The 18,894-nt window shown below is 49.1% G+C and overlaps 1 protein-coding gene and 1 long non-coding RNA gene across 2 annotated transcripts; one reads left to right on the top strand and one right to left on the bottom strand.

The window, feature by feature from the left end:
- Nucleotides 1-5,285: 5,285 nt before the first annotated feature.
- Nucleotides 5,286-7,866, bottom strand: FRAT2 (FRAT regulator of WNT signaling pathway 2). The gene has a single exon (XM_025880909.2). The coding sequence runs from the start codon at nt 7,392-7,394 to the stop codon at nt 6,687-6,689; it is 708 nt and encodes a 235-aa protein (XP_025736694.1). The 5' UTR covers nt 7,395-7,866; the 3' UTR covers nt 5,286-6,686.
- Nucleotides 7,867-8,051: 185 nt separating this feature from the next.
- Nucleotides 8,052-14,002, top strand: LOC141374651 (uncharacterized). The gene is made up of 3 exons (XR_012381700.1): nt 8,052-8,102; nt 12,983-13,295; nt 13,809-14,002. It is a non-coding gene; the product is annotated as an uncharacterized lncRNA (long non-coding RNA).
- The last annotated feature ends 4,892 nt before the right edge of the window (nt 14,003-18,894 follow it).

Here is an 18,894-nt window from a genome sequence, read left to right as displayed (position 1 = left end):
CAGGTCATGATCCTGGAGTCCCGGGATCGAGTCCCGCATCGGGCTCCCTACTGAGCAGGGAGTCTGCTTCTCCTTCTGACCCTCCCCCCTCTCATGCTCTATCTCATTCTCTCTCTCTCAAATAAATAAATAAAATATTTAAAAAACAAAAACAAAAACATAAACCTGAGCACCTGGGTGGCTCAGTCGTTAAGCGTCCGCCTTCCGCCCAGGTCATGATCCCGGGGTCCTGGGATGGAGCCCCTTCATCGGGTTCCCTGCTCAGCAGTGAGTCTGCTTCTCCCACTGTCTGCCGCTCCCCCACTTGTGTTCTCTCTCAAATCAATCAATCAATCAATCTTAAAAAAGAAAGCATAAACCTGTTTCCTCTGAAGATTAGTTGTTTGAGCATACACCCCTGTTGTATCGGTAAGTGCTAAGGCAAGTATAGAGGAAGGGAATATTCAGTCTAGAAGAGGTTTAATCTCAAAAGGGTAGCAATACCCTTTATCCCAAACCTCGAAAGCAGATCGGGATGGAGACTGGTAGAGTAGGAGCCGCAGGGAATATGACAGGAGGACAGTCTGGGACCACAGCTCTTAATGCTCCCACCAGAAAAAGCTTCCCCTTCTAATTCAAATTCAATGCTCAGCTGAAGTTCTGCATGCCCACCCTGTCTGTCCACTCCTGTTGCTAATTTGTACTGAGAAAAATCATGCAATTTCTTTGCAGGGAGTGATCTTGGAGTTCATTTTGTTCTTACTCTTCATTTTATTTACTGTCATTTTGGGTTATCTCAGGAGCTCATATGTGAATGTCTTCTTTTCCCAGAGAGATTAGATATTTTCTGATGGCAGAGAACAAGATGAGGAGGATGTGTTGGGCAGATTACCAGGCCACTCAGCATGGGGGATGGTCTGAGGTTGGGGGGAACATTTATGGTCAGCCAGATCAGCTGAATGGCTGTTGTAACATCCAGGCACCAGGTGATAAGGACCTTGGTGGGAAGAGAGAGGACAAGACAAGACATGCTTTGAAAAGAAAAAAAACAAGAAAAAAACCATAGGCCTCCATGCGGTACCTTGTGGCATCTAAAATGTCAGTTCTGGAGCCAGACTGCCTGGGTGGCCAATTCTGGCTCTTTCCTTTAAAGCTCCTTCCTGTGACTTTGGGCAGGTCACGTCACCTAACCTAACCTCGAGTTCCTCATCTGTGAATTCCGACGGTAATAAAGTCCTTGCTTCACAGGGTTGTGAGGATTCACCGAGCTCACGCTAGTAAAAATACTGAGGCCACTGTCCCAAAAAGCTGCATTTAGTAACGCTGCCTGGGTGTTGGCATTTAGTAAATATTTGCAGAGCAAACAAATGGGGTGCTTTCAACAGACTTGTAGAGCCCAGGGGAGTGGGGTGCTTAGGGTGAGGCGTTGTGGTTCCTAGAAGTTCAGAGAAGATGGAAAAGGAAGGACAGCAGCTAAAAGGGAAAAACTGGGCCAAGGGAAGGATCTGCTCAACCAGGAGAGACCTGTGCTCGCCCAGCTGCCATGGAGGACGGGCCGAGGGAGAAACGGAGGAAGACGCTCGAGGGGACAAGCCGGCCCGAGGCAAGAAGGCACGGCGTGCCCAGTCTGGACGTGTTTGAACGGCAGCGTTCAGGGAGTCAGAGGGGTGGCTGTCTCGCTTGACAGCACCTTATGTCACAAACCGTCCTGCCACAGTGGGCTGGGGACCTGACCGTTGGCCGTTGGAACCACCGTGTATCACCCTACGTGCCCCGGACCCCTGCGGATGCTTCCCGTGTTCTTGTGTGAAGGAATCCTTCACTGCAACTTACACCACAATAGAATGGAAGCTAAATCTGCTATCAAGGAGTTTACTAACTGCTCCCCTTTATCAATTAACTGACTCATAGGAGGTAAAATTCACAACCCCCCACTGATAGGCTGTTCAGGCAGTTTGTTTGACTTATTGATTTGGGTGGGTTAAAAAAAAAAACAATCACAAGCTGGTTATCATCTTGTTACCTTTGGCCTGCCTGTTGCCTGTTTCTTTTTTACTAAATTAGATTCCACAACCTAACTGGGTTAAAAATTGATTTCCTAGGTCTTCCCAAAAATCTCCCCTGGACTGGAGTCATGATCACCTTTCTCCAGATGCACCATGCATAGTACTTTGCTTCAGCAGGGTTAAGGAGGCGAGGAACTCACAGGGCAGGTATTCAAAACACACCGCTTAATGGTGCCGAGGAGGGAAATGGAGTTAACTTTCAGGGTGCAAAAAAGATAGCGAAAGTCACTGAGCACGTTCTGATTCCATATACCCTGGACCTAACCACAGAGGATGTACGCAGAAATAATGTAGCTACAGCTGTGTGGGTGTGGGTGTGTCTGTGTGCGCGTGTGTACTGCGCCTGTGTAGACACACACACACCAACCATGCCTCAGAGTCCACCTTTCAGCCTCCCTTGGTTCTACTCTTACTTTCCGTCCATTCCTATTATTTACTCTTCTTCCTCCCACGCAGATGGGATGAGCTGGTCTTCGGAACGTACTGAGACCCGAGCCCGGCGCTGGGTAGGCGTTGTGCGCATTCGCGAGCCTAGTACTGCTTCCCACCCGCCGCCGGCTCCCCAGCGCCATCCACCCGCTTCAGCTCTGCCAAGTCCTTAGCTTCAGCCCTGCTCTCTCCGGCTTCTAGTCACTTAGGAGGCACCAGGCTGCTGTCCCTCTGACTTCGCACATGAAACGCCTAATCAAGCCCCATCCCCCACTCCAGCAACCAACTTGGGCTTGCCACTTCCCTATTGTTCTGGACCTTCTGTGCTCAAGACTTGCAGAATGTTACCAGGGAAACCTAGGCTCCAGCTCCTTCAGAAGATGAGAGTTGCCTCAATTCTGCTGGCTCCCACACCCCCGGTTCTGTGCCCAGCGCTCCAAAGGGCTAGGGATAGCCCAGCCACAGTCACTCCTGGGCCAAGTACTAGGAATGGGCTATCCCAAGCTGCAACTCCTTGGGAATAAATGGTCATTGCCTGGACACACAGACACTTGCCCAGGCCCCGGCCCAGGCTCTCTACAGTCTTTGCAGATGGCTGAATCAGGACGGAGGGGCTGTTCACCAGACGTGTGGTAGGTTCAGGCAGGAGGCCAGGGGATCAGCTTAAGAGCCGTGAGTTCAGATCCTGCTCCACCACCAATAACTCCTACCTCTCCGCATTATAAAGAGCAAAGTAACACCTTATGAAAGGTTCCAGCAGAGTATCTGCCCTTAACAGGTATCACTTCTCTTTCCCTCTCTCCCTTGTTTCTCAGGTCCTGTAGATCCTCTCTCCTTGTCTGAAGACACCACCCTAACTTCATTCCTGAGCGCTGTTCTGGCCATAGTGCAAACCGCCAGACATGGGCACTGGGTGCGACTGCACCATCTTGGCCTTGCGTCCTCATCTTACAGACAAACAGGTTCCAAGAGCAGCAGCTAAAAACCGTTTGTTGTCCATGCCTCTCTTGCGCAATTCCTACTACCTTAGGGGAAGGCCTTGGCCCCAGATTTGCTTGTGAATTCTTCCAGGATGTCTCAAACCCTGCCCCACCCCAGATCCCCCAGGACCCTGCACATACGTGGCTGGCATTCAAGAGAAGTTTGAGAACAGTGATGCAACTGTGTTAAGGTACTGAGTGGGTCAAGGTCGGTGGGATGCTCTTAAGAAAACTTAATAAATCCGGGGCGCCTGGGTGGCTCAGTTGGTTAAGCAACTGCCTTCGGCTAAGGTCATGATCCTGGAGTCCCGGGATCGAGTCCCGCATCCGGCTCCCTGCTCAGCAGGGGAGACTGCTTCTCCCTCTGACCCTCTTCCCTCTCGTGCTCTCTCATTCCCTTTCTCAAATAAATACTTAAAATCTTTAAAAAAAAAAAAAAAAGAAAACTTAATAAATCCAACATGGGAGAAAACGGTGTCAAGAAAGTCTCAGATGGGTGGTGCAGTATACCGGAAGATCTGGTTGAGGAACAGGAGATCCCAGAACCAGGCTGCCTGGGTTCAAATCCCAGCTTGTCTACTTAAAAGGTGGTGACTTCCAGCAAATCACTCAATCTCCTGGGCCTCAGTGTCCTCATCTATAAAATGGAGAAAACAGTGCCTGTCTCATGGTCCATAAAACCATGACATAATGAAATGATACAGTGATTTAAGGCACCCAGAATAGTACTTAGCACACGTGTGCCCAGTGAATAGTAACCCCAGAATGATGAAAGCAGAGGGACAGACTGGCTTAGGTTATGTGGAAGCAGCCTCTGGGAGTTAGAGGGACTTGTAGGGTACGGTAGCAAAAGGCTAGGGACAGCTTGTGCTCATGGTGGCTGAAGTTAGCGAGGGCAAGTTGTACACATTTAGGAGACAGATATGGGCCCCCTGGGAGGAAGGGACAGTGGTGGTGCCAAGAATTAGCCATATCATTTTTTGAACATGTAAGTTATCTCAGACATCCAGATCTTCATTTAATCCTCTCAACTACCCTCTAAGTAGTATTGTTTTATTAACGAGAAGGAAAAAGCACAGAGCAGTGACTTGCTCGTTATGACACAGCTGATGAGTCGCAGAGCTGAGTCAAACCCCGTCACTGAGTACCAGCTTTCTCCTGCAGCCCCAGCGAGGGTGAGTGGTGGGCAGGCCAGGGAGAAAGAGGTGCTAGGCAGGACAGGACCTAAGGGGGCTGGCTGGCCGACCTCTGTGCGGGACCAAGTAGGAAGGGACTCAAGAGCTCCGCGCCTGGGGAGGATGGGCCTGAGGACAGGAAACCTTCAGTTAACCTGACCCCCCCAGGTGCTAACCAAGCCATTCACAACTACCAAATGCATGCCTGTGAAACTGTTTTTCCTTTCCTAGCCCGTAGCTCGACGCTGGGTCAGCGGGCGAGAGGGGAAACAGGATGGCTTTGCCTGTGCCCTCCCCATTCTACACACACAAAAATCCAGGTGAAAATTCCCTCCACCCCCCCCCCCACACACACACCACAGCGAGTCACTGGGCCTCTGCCCTCCAGCCTAGAAAACACTTCTGGAATATGTTCTTATTTCACAAAGGAAATGGAAGCCCATCCCCAGCAGGTTTCAAAAACCTGGACTTAATCTGCTGATCTCGTGGAACATCAACCCGGAAACAATGAAGGATGGCAGCCCTACCGATATTCCATGCTGAGCAAAGCTGGCTCCAACCATTTGCCCAGGTGCCCCCAAGGACACTCTCCGTTATGAAGATATCCCCTGTGTGTTTTTCTTTTCCCCACTTTGCACCAAAAAGCCAAACCACGCTCCAAAACAAAAACCAAATTTATTCAGCAGACATTTTAATTAAGAAATCCTATAAATCAGGACCACCACGATTTCTGACACTCCGGTGCGAAGTGTACGTCAATAGCTACATCTGGAGGATGAACAAGCCATTGAATCTGTTTTTTAAAACTGGTTTAGCTACCTTAATTTTGGGGGTGGCACTTCACTTAAAGTGCCGTCAAGTTTCACAAGGGTAAAGCCAGTGGGTTCTCCTCTCGGAGAGTCACATTTTAAACACGGTTTCAGTCACTCACAAGAAGAGCTGGTGACAGGAGGGAACTGTGAGGGATGAGGGCCCACAAAGGCTCAGGCCCACGGCTCCACAGACGGCCAGAACAGAGCAGAAAACCCGCCGGGGTCTCATCTCTCCCGTGCAAACACCAGGAAGGGTGGAATAAGAAAGTCTGGCTGAGAGGACCCGGGAGACCATTTAGGACTTTCTGAGAAAGCTCATGGCATGGCCAAGAGTGGCCCCGAGAGAGGAGGAGGAGGAGGAGTTCTGGGAAGAGGAAAGCACAGGAAAAAAAACAAAATCACTCTCCCCATTTGTCCCTCTCTGCCTCTGTGTGTCCTCAGCGGACTCCAAGAGGTAGGCAAAGCACAGACTGCGCTCTTCCTGGAGCAAGAGAAAGAAAAGACAAAAGGGCGAATCTAGCTGTCCCAGGAACCCCACAGCCTTTTACACAGCACACTGTGACCTTCACCCACAGGTGGCAAGGTCAAGTCAGTTAAAAGTCCACATTCAACTCCAACCCTACCCACCTTCAAAATTCTCCACCTCCCTCTAACCCACTAAACAGGAGCTCCATCTCCCACAGCCACCAAACACCAATTAGGTGGGAAGAAGGGGGTGATGGCAACCCACCCACCAGCAAGCTTTTACATTCTTCTTCCCTCCGGAATTTCTTTGCACAGCCAATGTAGCACCATTTTCACTAAGCTCTTCCACCGGAAAATAAAATGTATGCGTATCATTAGTTTTCAAGTATTGTTATAAAGCCCTGGCGATACCCGCCCCTTGGAGCCCAATCTTTAAACAATCGAAGCACACGACGCCCCCAAGGGTTAAATCAGGTACAAGTCGATGCAAGTAGCTGCCACAGTTCTCCCAGTTTATCCCAGGTCCTTGGCCCCGAGGTGGCCGGGGAAATTCTCACGCGGCACGTTTGCGCCCTGGCCCGTGCATTTCTCCACGCTCTTGTTCTCCGACAGCCTCGCTGGGACCGGTAAGTTCTCGCCTCGAGGTCTCTCCCCACGCGTCTCCCCGCAGCCTGGGCGGTCGCTCCCAGGACGGCGACGGCGGCTTCAGCTCTGGGTTGGGGAGGGCAGGACGCTGTTGGGTCTGCGCAGCGGCGTCCTCGCTCCTCCTGGGGCCCGGGGTCAGTGCAAGGCGCCGGAGGGCTGCAGGGCGACAGGGTCCGGTCCGCTGCAGCCGCCTCCGGGCCCAGAGGCGCCCGCGGGGCTCGTGGCTGCCACAGCGGCGACGGCTCGCTGAAGCCTCCGCACCGCCTCCTTGATGAGGTTCCCCGAGAGCACGAGCTGCTGCAGGAGCCGGTGCGGGTCGTCGTCGCGGGCGCGCGTCCCGGCTGGGGGCCACCGTCGCTGTTGCAGGCGGCGGGAGGCAACGGCGCCCCGCAGCCAACCTCGCCGGCACGGCCCGGGCAGAGTGCTGGGGCCTGCGGCGAGCTCGGCCACGAAGTAGGGCGCAGCCCGGCCCCGCACGCGGCCGCGGTCCCCGAGGGCGCAGCGCAGGGCCCCCGGGGGCGCCGGGCCCACCGCCTCGGCCGGCGCCGGCGGCAGAAGCAGCGGCAGCGCCGGGGGCCGGGCCTTGTCCGCCCGCACGGCCGCCGGGGGCCGCGGGGGCTGCAGCGGCGGCCCCGGGGGCGCGCACGGGGAGGCCGGGCTGTCCTGCGCCGCGTCCAGCTGCAGCGTCTCGCCGATCTGGGCCACCAGCAGGTCCACCTCGCCCGAGCCGCCCAGCGTCACCGACTGCTCCAGCAGGAGGAAGCTGTCCTCCTCCTCCTCCTCCTCTGCCTCCCCCTCCGCTTCCTCGCCGGCTTCCTCTTCCTCCTCCCTCCGGCACGGCATGGCCCCCCGCCCGGGCACCCGGAGCTCTGCGGCCGGCGCTGGCGGCTCGGCGGCCGGCGGGGCTCGGTGGGCCGCGGCGGAGCGGGGCGCGGGGCGCGGGGCTGAGGCCGAAGCGGGGGCGGGGGCGGGGGTCCCGGGCGGACGCGGAAGCGAGAGCCCGCCAGGCACTCGCGCCGCGCGCCTGCAGCCGCGGGAGCCGGAATCCTACCGGCTCGGGTTGATTTGTAAACAATGGGTGACGTCGCCGCCGGGCCCTACCACCGCGCCGGGCCGGGGAGGGGGACGCGCGAGCAGGGGCCGGGTAATGGGTCGTCGCGGGCAGTGCAGGGCCGCGGTCGGAGCCCTCTGGCGTTTGCTCTCGGTACCTACCTAGGAGGGGATCCCGGGAGTGGGGAGAGCTGCGTACTTCCTCGGCCCGGTAAGCAGCACGAGAGAACGCCGACTCTGAGGTGGTCTGGGTTGGTTTCTCCCACTCGCGGACACACCCACCCACACACCCAACCCCTCCTCCTCCGACGCTTCCTCGCTCCCCACGTGTCAGCAACGCTGGGGCCCTCCCCGCTCCTCCCCCGCGCGCCCGCAGTCACCCGGACCTGGCGTAGTGGGGGAGGGGCGGGCTCCGCCGGCGGTCCGGCTTAGGCGCGGGGGGGCGGGCGAGGAAAGGAGGAGGAAATTGGGGAGCAGAGAGGACATTGCAAAGGAGGGCAGGTTCGTTACAGGGTCGGGTGTCTGAGACTTCCCCTCTGCGCTGTCCTCAAGTCCCCAGGGACACTGGGAGGGAAGGACGCGCCACCGCAGGGCTAAAGAAGAGTTGATTTTGTTCATTAAAAAAAAGTTAAATAGAAATATAGGACGGCGGGGAAAAAAAACTCTCATAATCATAGGACTCAAACATGTTCACATTTAGTTTTTTTTCCCTTTCCAGCTTTCCTCTAGCAAAGTGTATCATACAAACAACCACACATAGTGTTAACGCTTTTCCACTTACACCATAAATGGTGTTCTTGTTATCGCATGCACTTTGAGAACCTATAATGATTACGGATGTTTCCATCAAGTTGCTGTTCCATAAATTATTTAACAATTCCTATAGCATTTGCTGTTTACCAAATTTCACCACTCTGTGTGACTAACATTTCTTTTCGTAAAACTTTTTCCATGTTCATGATTCTTTTCCTAAGACCATATTCCCAGGAGTGGAATTTTAGGTCAAATGATACGGATATTTTAAGGTTTCTGATAAAGGTACCAAACTGCTTTCCAAGAGTTGAGTACATCTATTCTCCCATCATTGTGTTGAGTATTATAGTTAAAAACAAATTTTTTTTTCTGAATTCATAGGTGAGACTGACATCTCCTTTGTGTTTTCATACCTTTTGATTTTTAGTTAGGTAGAGCAGTTTTCTAAATGTTAACCAACTGTACTTCCTTTTTTGGTTAATTGTCTGTTTCCTAGTAAATTTTTCCTCTTGAGCTTTTCTTATGTATTTGCATGACTCCTCTATACACCAGAAGTTAAGCTAACCCTTTTCTTTCACATTTTGCTCTATTTCTTCAGGTTTTTGTTGGCCCTGTACAGTCATTTTTTTTCCTCTGCTAAAATTAACAAATTTTATGTAGCTATATCTACAAAATCCCTTTCCTTGAGACTTCTAACATAATGCTAAATTTAGAGTCTTGTCTCCAGAAAGTTATTAAATATTCAGTTTTTCCCTTAGTTTTTTTTTTTTAATGCCTTGTGGTTGTGCGTTTTTGTTTGTTTCAAATCCATCTGGGATTAATTTTGGTCTTTGGTGTAGGGAGACGATATGAAATTTTTTCCCCCCAGAGTTTGCTGGTCTGGGCTATATGTCTTCATTAGAACAGAGGTGTGTGGGCAGTATAAGCCCAAGCTCTGTCCCTGTGAGCTCCTAGTTGCTGGTTAAGCTGATGGTTGTGAGGACAGGGTGGGGCTGGGAATATTTTGATTAGTCTGCTGTGTGGAGTCAAAAGAACCCTGAACAGGTTGTACGAAGATCTAGATTAAAGTCTCTCATTCCTGCCACGTCCTGGGTGTGTAGCTCCTGGCAAATTAGTTTACAAGTGTTTTCACTTGTAAAATAGAAAAATAATCCCTGCCCTGCCTCCCTCTGAGGATTGTTTTCAGGATCAAATGAGATAATGGGAACAGGCTTTGTCAGGCATTACACAAATGTAATGTGGGATTACGTCCAATGATTTACTAACAGAGGCCTGGCTCAAGTCCAGCGATTCCCCCAGGGAAACGGCTAATATATTAATGATAAATGTTCCCCCTTGCAGCCCACTAAGTAAAATGGACCCTGAAGGCATTACTTCCTTCCATTTACCCTTGAATTCTGCTTCCTGTCTACCCTGACTTGTGCTTCTTTGAGGCCTTCTGAAGTCAGCCCAGAGGCTCCCAAGTCCGAGGTCTGTCACCACAGCTAGTTTTGCAGGTTTTGGTGACATATCCTTTCCCAACTGGCAGCCTTCCTCCTCCGTCTCCGTGGAGGGCTCTTCACACACTTACTGATGAGGACTGGAAGCCATTCCCCCCAGAGAGAGCGATTCTCATTTTCGTTCTGATGGTACTTATGGAGAATTTCAATGGGAATAAAAATTAGGGGAGGCCTTAAGGATTTCACTAGAGTTAAATGGTAATTTTTTCCCCTCCTCTCTGTAAGAAGATGCCTGCCTCTAAGTAGAGAAAAGCAGTTTTATGCTCCATTGACTTTAAACATTAATGGAGCTGGTGTAGCTATTGTCTTTAACCCAGCATCTCTGGGAGTCGGTTCTGTCTTCTTGTCAGGGTAATTCCCATAGTGTTCTTAGTACTATAGGAAATGGAGCTTTGAGATGACATTCTTTTAAAAATCTTCCCTTTGTAATGTTGCTTTTGTGTGAAGATTGCTATGTAAATATGCCGGGGCTTGGTTATTATACTCTTCATTATAGAGATGAATTCATTAGAGAAGACCAACTCCATTTTCTGGGGGCGCTTCTCTGGGGAGCTCTGAGAAAAGGAAGTGCTGTGCTGGACCAGTGGGAGGCAGAGAAACGCCCTGGATTAGGAATCAAAATACAGGATGCTGGAGAGGCTCAGATGCAATTAAAAGTAATGAGAGGGCATCAAGAAAGGACGTGATGATTGCTGCACGCTGGGCATGGTGGCTGCCTGCCTGGAGAGAGATGCACACGGAGGGTATTCAGAACACCCCATGGAAGGGTACAGAATTCAAGGGTTTTCTGCATTAGTCTACACTGCACTGAAATCTTCCCCAAGGATTTGCCTTCCACATGGACTTCACTATCAGTTACTTGCACTCAGAGATACCAGCCAGGGTGCAGTGGGATGGACATTAGGTTTATAATCCCATCTGGATCCAGAAACTTCATCCTTCTGTGCCTCAGATTCTGAATGTGTAAAATGGGGGATGATCCCTTCTTTACAAAAATGTTATATGGCATGAGAACATGTGTGGAAAGGCTAAGCACATGGGCCCTAAGGGGTGACATTGGAGTTAGGCTCTGGGGGGTAGAAATAATCTTAGTGATGTTCAAATTAAAATAAGGCAAATTCTAAAAAAAAAAAGGCAAATTCTGTGGGCCATCAGCAGACAATCGATAGACAAATTGTGGCATATCCATACAGTGGAATATTACTCAGCCATGAAAAGGAATGAAATGCTGATATGCTACGTTATGCTAAGTTTTCAAAGAAGCCGGGCAGAGAAGGTGAAGTATGGTCCGGCTCTATGGAACATCCAGAATAGGTAATTCATAGAGCCAGAAAGCAGATTGGTGGTTGCTTAGGTCTGGGGGGGGTGGGAATGTGAGGGGGTACATAGAGATGGCTGCTAATGGGTACAACGTTTTCTTTTGGGAAGCGGAAGGTGTTTTGGAACTTGATAGAGATGGTAGCAACACAACACTGTGGGTGTACTAAATGTCACTGAGTTGTACGCTTGTGCTCTCTCACTCTAAAATAGATAAATCTTTTAAAAAAATTTTCTTTGGACAAAACTAAGTTCCAATAACAGAATAGCGATTGCCAAGGGTTAAGGGAGGGGGTTGGAGGGAGGCTGAGGGGAGCTCAGGAGAATTTTGGAGGGTGATGGAATCATTCAGTATCCTGATTGTGATGACGGTTACATACATCTATATATAGATCTTAAAATTCAGAACTGTACATTGAAACAACAAAAGAAACTGTGAACACACATGCACCTCATGGTGGTGGTTGCATGGGGGTACATGTTAGTCAAAACTCAATGAACACTTAAGATGGATGAATTAATCATATGTAAATTATACCTTAATAAGGTTGATTTTTATATTATTTATTTATTAGCACAAATAGGGGGACAGGCAGAGAGAGAAACCCCGCTGAGCATGGAGCCTAACATGGGGCTTGACGTCGGGCTTGATCCCAGGACCCTGAGATCATGACCTGAGCTGAAGTCAGACGCTTAACTGACTGAGCCCTCCAGGTGCCCCAAAAAGGTTGATTTTTTTAAAAATTTGCCTTGGAACATGAAGGCCATAGGCCCTATGAATTTTCTGTCAACCACATCGTATGGGTAAGTAGGAACCATGACAAATGGGCTGCTGGCCATGAGCCAGCCTGGGCCTCGTGGGGAGAGAGAAATGGGCAGGTTTGCCACGGCCTGTGGCTCACTTTGGGAGGCTGTGACCCTACCCGTTCCATCACCTGACACACTGAAGAACATCTGGTGTCCCAGGTACAGTGCCTATTTCTAAGGCCACATAGCAACAAACACTGGAGGCAGTCCTTACAAAGCTTAACAGTGTGTGGTGGTCAAAATAACGGCCCTCCAAGATGTCTATGGTCTAATCCCTGGGGGCCCTGTGAATATGTTACCTTACATGGCCGAGGGGACTCTGCACATGTGATTAAGTCAAAGATCTTGAGATGGGGAATTTATCCCAGATTGTCCGGATAGGCCCCATGTAATCACAAAGGTCCTTATGAGAGGGAGGAAGAAGGGTCAGAGGCAGAGATGGCTGGCTTTGAAGATGGAAGGGTCTGTGAGCCAAGGAGTGCAGGGAACCCCTCACACTGGAAAAGGCAAGGAAACAGACCCCCCCGCCCCCTAGAGCCTCCAGAAAGGAGCACAGCCCTATTGATACCTTGATTTTAACCCAGTAAGACCCACTTCAGGCCTCTGACACTAGAACTGTAAGAAAATGAATTTATGTTGTTTTAATCCACCAAGTGTGTGGTAATCTGTTACAGAAGCAATAGGAAACTAATACACGTTCTAACTCAGAAAAATGTGTAAGTAAACCATGATTGTACTCTACCTTCAATATGGGTTATAAAAGGATTGGCTTCCAAGCGTAAGGGTTCAACCCCAAAGGAGCAGCTCCACCCAGTCATAATGAGTTAGGAAATACTCAAGGATGGTGTGGCAGTGTTCACAAAAACCCATTCCTTCTTTGCTGGGAACACAGCTAGAATGTTGCTCAGACCCCCTTGCAGTGAAGTGTGGCCAAATGACTGAGTTCTGGCTCATGAAATGTGAGCAAAAACAATGTGTGCTGACCCATGAAAACCTCCTTTATAGGACCATCCGGTGCTCCCTCCTGTTGTGCGGACAGTCTGTCGATGCCTGAGGCGATCTTGGAGGCCTCTCCGGGAAGATGGCAGCCCCCACCCTCACCACCATCCCACGACATCCGGAAATACCAATCCAGATTGTCAGGAGAACCTGAAAACAACTTGGTGTTAAACACGGAAATTTTGAGATTTGTTACAGCAAATGGTGTCACGCTAATCAACAGAGATGGGGACAGGCTAAGAGGGGAGAGAGAAGTGGGGAGAGTAGCACACCGAAGCAACTTGGAAAAGCTCAGGGTGCCTGGAACCGAGTGGCAGAGGTGAGAAAGGGACACGTGAAGGACAGGGATGCTGTGCTGCAGAGCACCGTGTCCGCTTGTGGGCACAAGTGCGTGAGGGGACCTGATTTGCATTTCCAAGAAGCCAGTACCCCCCCACCCAGGAGGCAAACCCCAAAGAAGTGAACACAAAGGTCAGATGCCTGTTCAGACTGATAAGCAAGTCGAGGCCTCCCTGTGTGAGGAAGGGCTCCAACGGTCTGGACGGGTACATACCAACCCCTTCCTTCTCCCACACAGGAGCCCCATGTCACCCTGGCCTTCCTCCCAGGGACACAAGTTCCATTTCCCAAGTCTCACAGGCCCTGTGTTTCACAGAATCTTGGCGAGTTTGTCCTGGAAAGGACAGGTCGCCTCAAGTCGGCCATTCTTGGTTTCCTTCCCTGAGTAGCTTTGCTTCTGGTTTTGGGGGGTAGGGGGGTGGGATAGGTGAGTCCATGCATCTGTAGACCCCGACCTGTAAGGACACTTGAGGCCTTCTCTTTCCCATTTCAGATTCCTGCCTGCAGATCTCAGGCCCTCCCTGGAGGCATTGCTGGTCTCATCCACAGAACTACATGACCTCATTTGGAAAAACATAAATCCTGCCTCCCTACCTGCCCATTTGGAAATGCAGACTTGAGGACACTGTCTAAATTCATTCTTAGCTGTTTCCGGCCTACATCCCTAGGCCTAGTGAGCTGTGCGTGGCCTCCAGGAGCTTCCCTGTATAGTCGCGACCACCTTTAGCAGAGGACACCGGGTTGGGAGTTGGTAAGCTGGGTTCTAGTCCTGGTTCCTCTAGTACCTGGATGCTGAGAAAGGTAGCCCCTGCTCTGGGCTTCAGTGGCCTCATTTGCAAAGCAAGGGGTTTGGACTCAATTGCTAGAGCATTCCCTGGCTCTAGGAGGCTGGGTGGCACCTTGGCTGATATCTGGGCTCATAATTTCTTGAGCTTCCTCATATTCCTCTGACAAAATTAGGATGGCCAGAAGCTAGTCCCAAAAAAGATGATGAGGGAACAAGTGGACTTCTCTGTGCTTTTTACTCTGTTTCCAACTCTGTAAAATAGACATAATAAAAACATCTAACTCAGGATCTATTTTAAGCAGGAAAGGAAGAGTCAGCTGCACCTTGTGATCAGCTTCCCAATCCCAAGTAAATGATGGCCCTTCCCTCATCATCCAGGCCCACTGAATGCACACTTCTAGATACCTACTGGCCTGGATTTGGGGTTCGTTCTTCTCTCTCTTTTACTATGTAGTTTTATTTTTTTTTTAATGGAATTCTTTTTTTTTTTTTTTAAGATTTTATTTATTTGTCAGAGGGAGAGAGAGCACAAGCAGGGGGAGCAGCAGGCAGAGGGAGAAGCGGGCTCCTCGCGGAGCAGGGAGCCCGATGCAGAGCTCGATCCCAGGACCCTGGGATCATGACCTGAGCCGAAGGCAGACGCTTAACGACTAAACCACCCAGGCGCCCTACTATGTGGTTTTATTATTTTCTTTCCTAGCGGTCTTGCTGTATATTTGGCTTTTTTTTGGCTTTTATTATATAAATTTTGATGTAGATGGGCTATACATTTAAATAAATAAAAACTGCTGTCTCCCCAAAAGAACAAACAAAACTTGCAAGTTTAAATTAGATAGGAGTTTAGGTAATGATATCTAACACTTATTTGTAGTTAATATATGCCATGTACTGAGCTTAATGCTTTACATATGTTTTATTTTATCCTTAAAACAAATGTATGAGTTAGATATTCTCTCTGAGAATATTATCTCTGGGGAATAGAGAAGTAGAAGAAGCATCCACGGCCACACAGCTCACAAGTGTGAGACTGGATTTATTTTTATTTTTTTTTTTTAAAGATTTTTATTTATTTATTCATGAGAGACAGAGAGAGAGAGAGAGAAGCAGAGGGAGAAGCAGTCTCCCAAGGAGCAGGGAGCCCGATGCGGGACTCGATCCCAGGACCCTGGGATCATGACCTAAGCCGAAGGCAGACGCTTAACCATCGGAGCCACCCAGGCGTCCGTGAGACTGGATTTAGATGACCAGTTACCACAGTGTGGCTGGCCTCTCTTGGTTTTAGCATCGGAAGTCCGGTCCTGGGAAACCACCCTAGTCCCAGGCAAGCCAGGACAGTTGGTCACAACTCGGGGGTTCTCAGCATATTGTCTCGGGGGACATTCTGCAATGGTAGTTTTTACGATAATAGCAGTCATTATTATTTATATTACAGTTATTACCAGGTATAACTTTTTAACCTCTCACTCTCCTTTCCACCATAATATCCCTAAGAAAGTATTATTAGCTCTGCCAAACCACTTCCCATGCTTACAGGAGGAGGAAAGGAGTTGACTTAAGAGTACCCAGGGTGAAGGGTGCCTACATCTTATTTTTAACCAGAACCGACTTTTCTGGCAAGACAGGGCTCCCTGGAGCCTCCTGCTTTGAAAATCAACTGGCTCAGGGGCACATGGGTGGCTCAGTCGGTTAAGTGTCTGCCTTCGGCTCAGGTCATGATCCCGGGGTCCTGGAATCGAGTCCCACATCGGGCTCCCTGCTCAGCGGGAGGCCTGCTTCTCCCTCTCCCACTTCCCCTGCTTGTGTTCCCTCTCTCGCTGTCTTTCTTTTTTTAAAAAAAAAGATATCACTAGGGGCACCGGGGTGGCTCAGTCGTTAAGCGTCTGCCTTTGGCTCAGGTCATGGTCCCAGGGTCCTGGGATCGAGCCCCGCACCGGGCTCCCTGCTCAGCAGGAAGCCTGCTTCTCCCTCTCCCACTCCCCCTGCTTGTGTTCCCTCTCTCGCTGTGTCTCTCTCTGTTAAATAAATAAATAAAAAACCTTAAAAAAAAAAGATATCACTAAGAAAATAAAATACCGTAAGTTAATTAAAAATTGGCAAAAGATTTGAATAGACATTTTGCTAAAGAAACACAAATGGCCAATAAGTACACAAAAAGATGTTTGATGTCGTTAGTCATTAGGAAAATGCAACTTAAAACCACAACGAGATTCCGGTGTACACCCACAAGAAGGCTATTAAAAGAGACAGACAATGCCAACTGTTGGCAGGGATGTGGAAAGATAGGAGTCCTCAGACATGCTGGTGGGAATGCAAAATAGTCAGCTACTTTGGAAAACAGTTTGGCAGTCTTAACTTTTTATTTTTAAGTAATCTCTAAACCCAACATGGAGCTCAAACTCATGACCCCGAGATCAAGAGTCACATGCTCTACCGACTGAACCAGCCAGGAGGCCTGTTCAGCAGTTTCTTAAAAGATTAAACATAAACTTAGCATATGACCAAGGAATTCCACTCCTAAGACTCTACTCAAGAGAAATGGAAACATATGTCCACACAAAGACTTGGACGTCAGTGTTCGTAGTAGCATTAGTCATAACTCCAAATTGGAAACAATCCACATGTCTATCAACTGGTGGGTAGATAAACAAAAGGTGTGTATAGCCGTATACTGGAATACTAGTCAACAATAAAAAGAAATGAAGTACTGACATGTGCCAAAACATGCACGAATCTCAAAAACGCTATGCTAAGTGAGAGAAGTCAGAAGCCAAAGACTACACATTATATGATTTCGTTTACATGAAATAGCCAGAAAAGGACAATTTATAGAGACAGAGAGAAGACCAGTGATTGCCTGGGGCTGGGGCATGGGAACAGAGAGTAACACCAAAGAGGCATGAGGGAACTTTCTGGGGTGATGGAAATGTTCCAAAATTAGAGGTGGGGAATGTTTGCACAATCTATAAATTTACTAATAACCATAGAACGGTACACTTACAACGGGTAAATTTTATGGTAAAGAAATTATATCTCAGGGGCGCCTGGGTGGCTCAGTCAGTTAAGCATCGGTCCTCGGCTTGGGTCGTGATCCCAGGGTCCTGGGATCGAGTCCTGGGATCGGGCTCCCTGCTCAGTGGGGAGTCTGCTTCTCCCTCTGCCTACAGCTTCCCCTGCTTGTGCTCTCTCTCTCTCTCTCTCTCTCTCTGTCAGGGGTGCCTGGGTAAAGCATCTCTCTCTCTGTCAAATACATAAAATCTTAAAAAAAAAGAAACTATCTCAATAAAGCTGTTAAAAATGGTTGTAAGGGAATTTATTGGTTCAGTAAAAGAAAACTCTAGAGCTGTGGTGTCAGTCTGATAGTCCCCAGCCCTACAGGGCTATTGGACACTTGAAGTATAGGTAGTCCCAATAGAGATGTGTTGAGTGTACACACTGGATTTCATACTTAGCATGAAAAACAGAATGTAAGATATTTCATTACTAGTATTTTACGTTAATGATCATTTATAAAAATGAAACTATTTTGGATATTAGGTTAAATAAAATATATGATTAAAATTATTTCACTTCTTAATGTGGCTACTAGGTAATTTACACAGATGAGTTACATTATATTTCTGTTGGATGGTGCTGCACTAGAGGCAGGTCTACCTTCAGATGGGCCTGGATCTAGCAGCTTAATGATGTCACCAAAGACCTGATTTCTTGCCAGTTCTCTATTTGGTCTTCTCCGGGGTGGGTTTCATCCTATAGCCAATGGCTCTCGGAAGGACGGTCTTCCTTATCCAAGAGCAGAGATTCTGTATCAGCATTTTTCCCACTGGCCTAGCTGACATGCTCACCCCTGAATCAATCCTGAGGACAAGAAGATGGACTCAGTGGATAGCTCACATGCCCCACTCCTGGAACTGGTCATAGATCAGCCTCTCCAGTACCACATTCTTACCAGAACTGAAATTAAGAGTGTTGGGAAGGGAAGAGCATGGAATGGATGCTGGAGAAGCAAGCAAGAAATGTTCCCCATCGAAAAAGAGTCACAAAAAATAATAACACAATGTGACCAGTGAGATCATAGAGGTGTGAACAGATTGCCTGTGGTATATTCTTGTCATTTATTATTTCCGCTTTTTCTTACTCATACTTTACTGTCTCCTGGTATTTTTGATTCAACATCAGATATTGTATTTGAAAACTTATTTGTAGAAATAATTTGGAACCTAGGATGTTGTTGCCATGTTTGTTTCTGCAAAAGTCCTGGGGACGCTAGCAGTCCTGAACCACCTAAATCCAAGTCCGAGCCTCAAGATTCGCTGGACCACCCAGACGACATGATGGTAGTTCGCAAGCATGTGTGATATGCTTTAGATTTACCTTGACACCTAGGTTGTCGCCCACTGGGGTCCCAGACTAAGGTGTGCATGTGTAATTTATTTGAGTTTCCGCTCTTGGTGGTTCCCAAACTCCAGCTCTGTCCCCCTTAATCCCACGAGACCTCCAAAAGTGCGCTTCGGCCTTCCACCGGACTCTTCCTACTTTGCATCACCACCCGCCCGCCCAAGCTCAAGTTCCCCTTTTGCTGGGCTTTCCTTGCCAGCTCCTATCTATTCCTGGGGTTTGGCTGGGTAATTCTTCACTCTCCAGCTAGCTCTTTGTTGCTTTTAAGAAGTTTATTTTGGGGCACCTGGGTGGCTCAGTGGGTTAAGCATCTGACTCTTCATTTCGGCTCCGGTCATGACCTCAGGGTCGTGGGAGGGAGCCCCGCATCATCGGGCTCCCCGCTCAGCGAGGAGTC

Source organism: Callorhinus ursinus, unplaced genomic scaffold (genome assembly GCF_003265705.2).
Source record: "Callorhinus ursinus isolate GAN/ISIS: 27379988/994484 unplaced genomic scaffold, GSC_fseal_2.0 scaffold20, whole genome shotgun sequence".
In the NCBI taxonomy this organism is placed as follows: Eukaryota; Metazoa; Chordata; class Mammalia; order Carnivora; family Otariidae; genus Callorhinus; species Callorhinus ursinus.
This window is presented reverse-complemented; position numbering and strand designations above follow the sequence as displayed.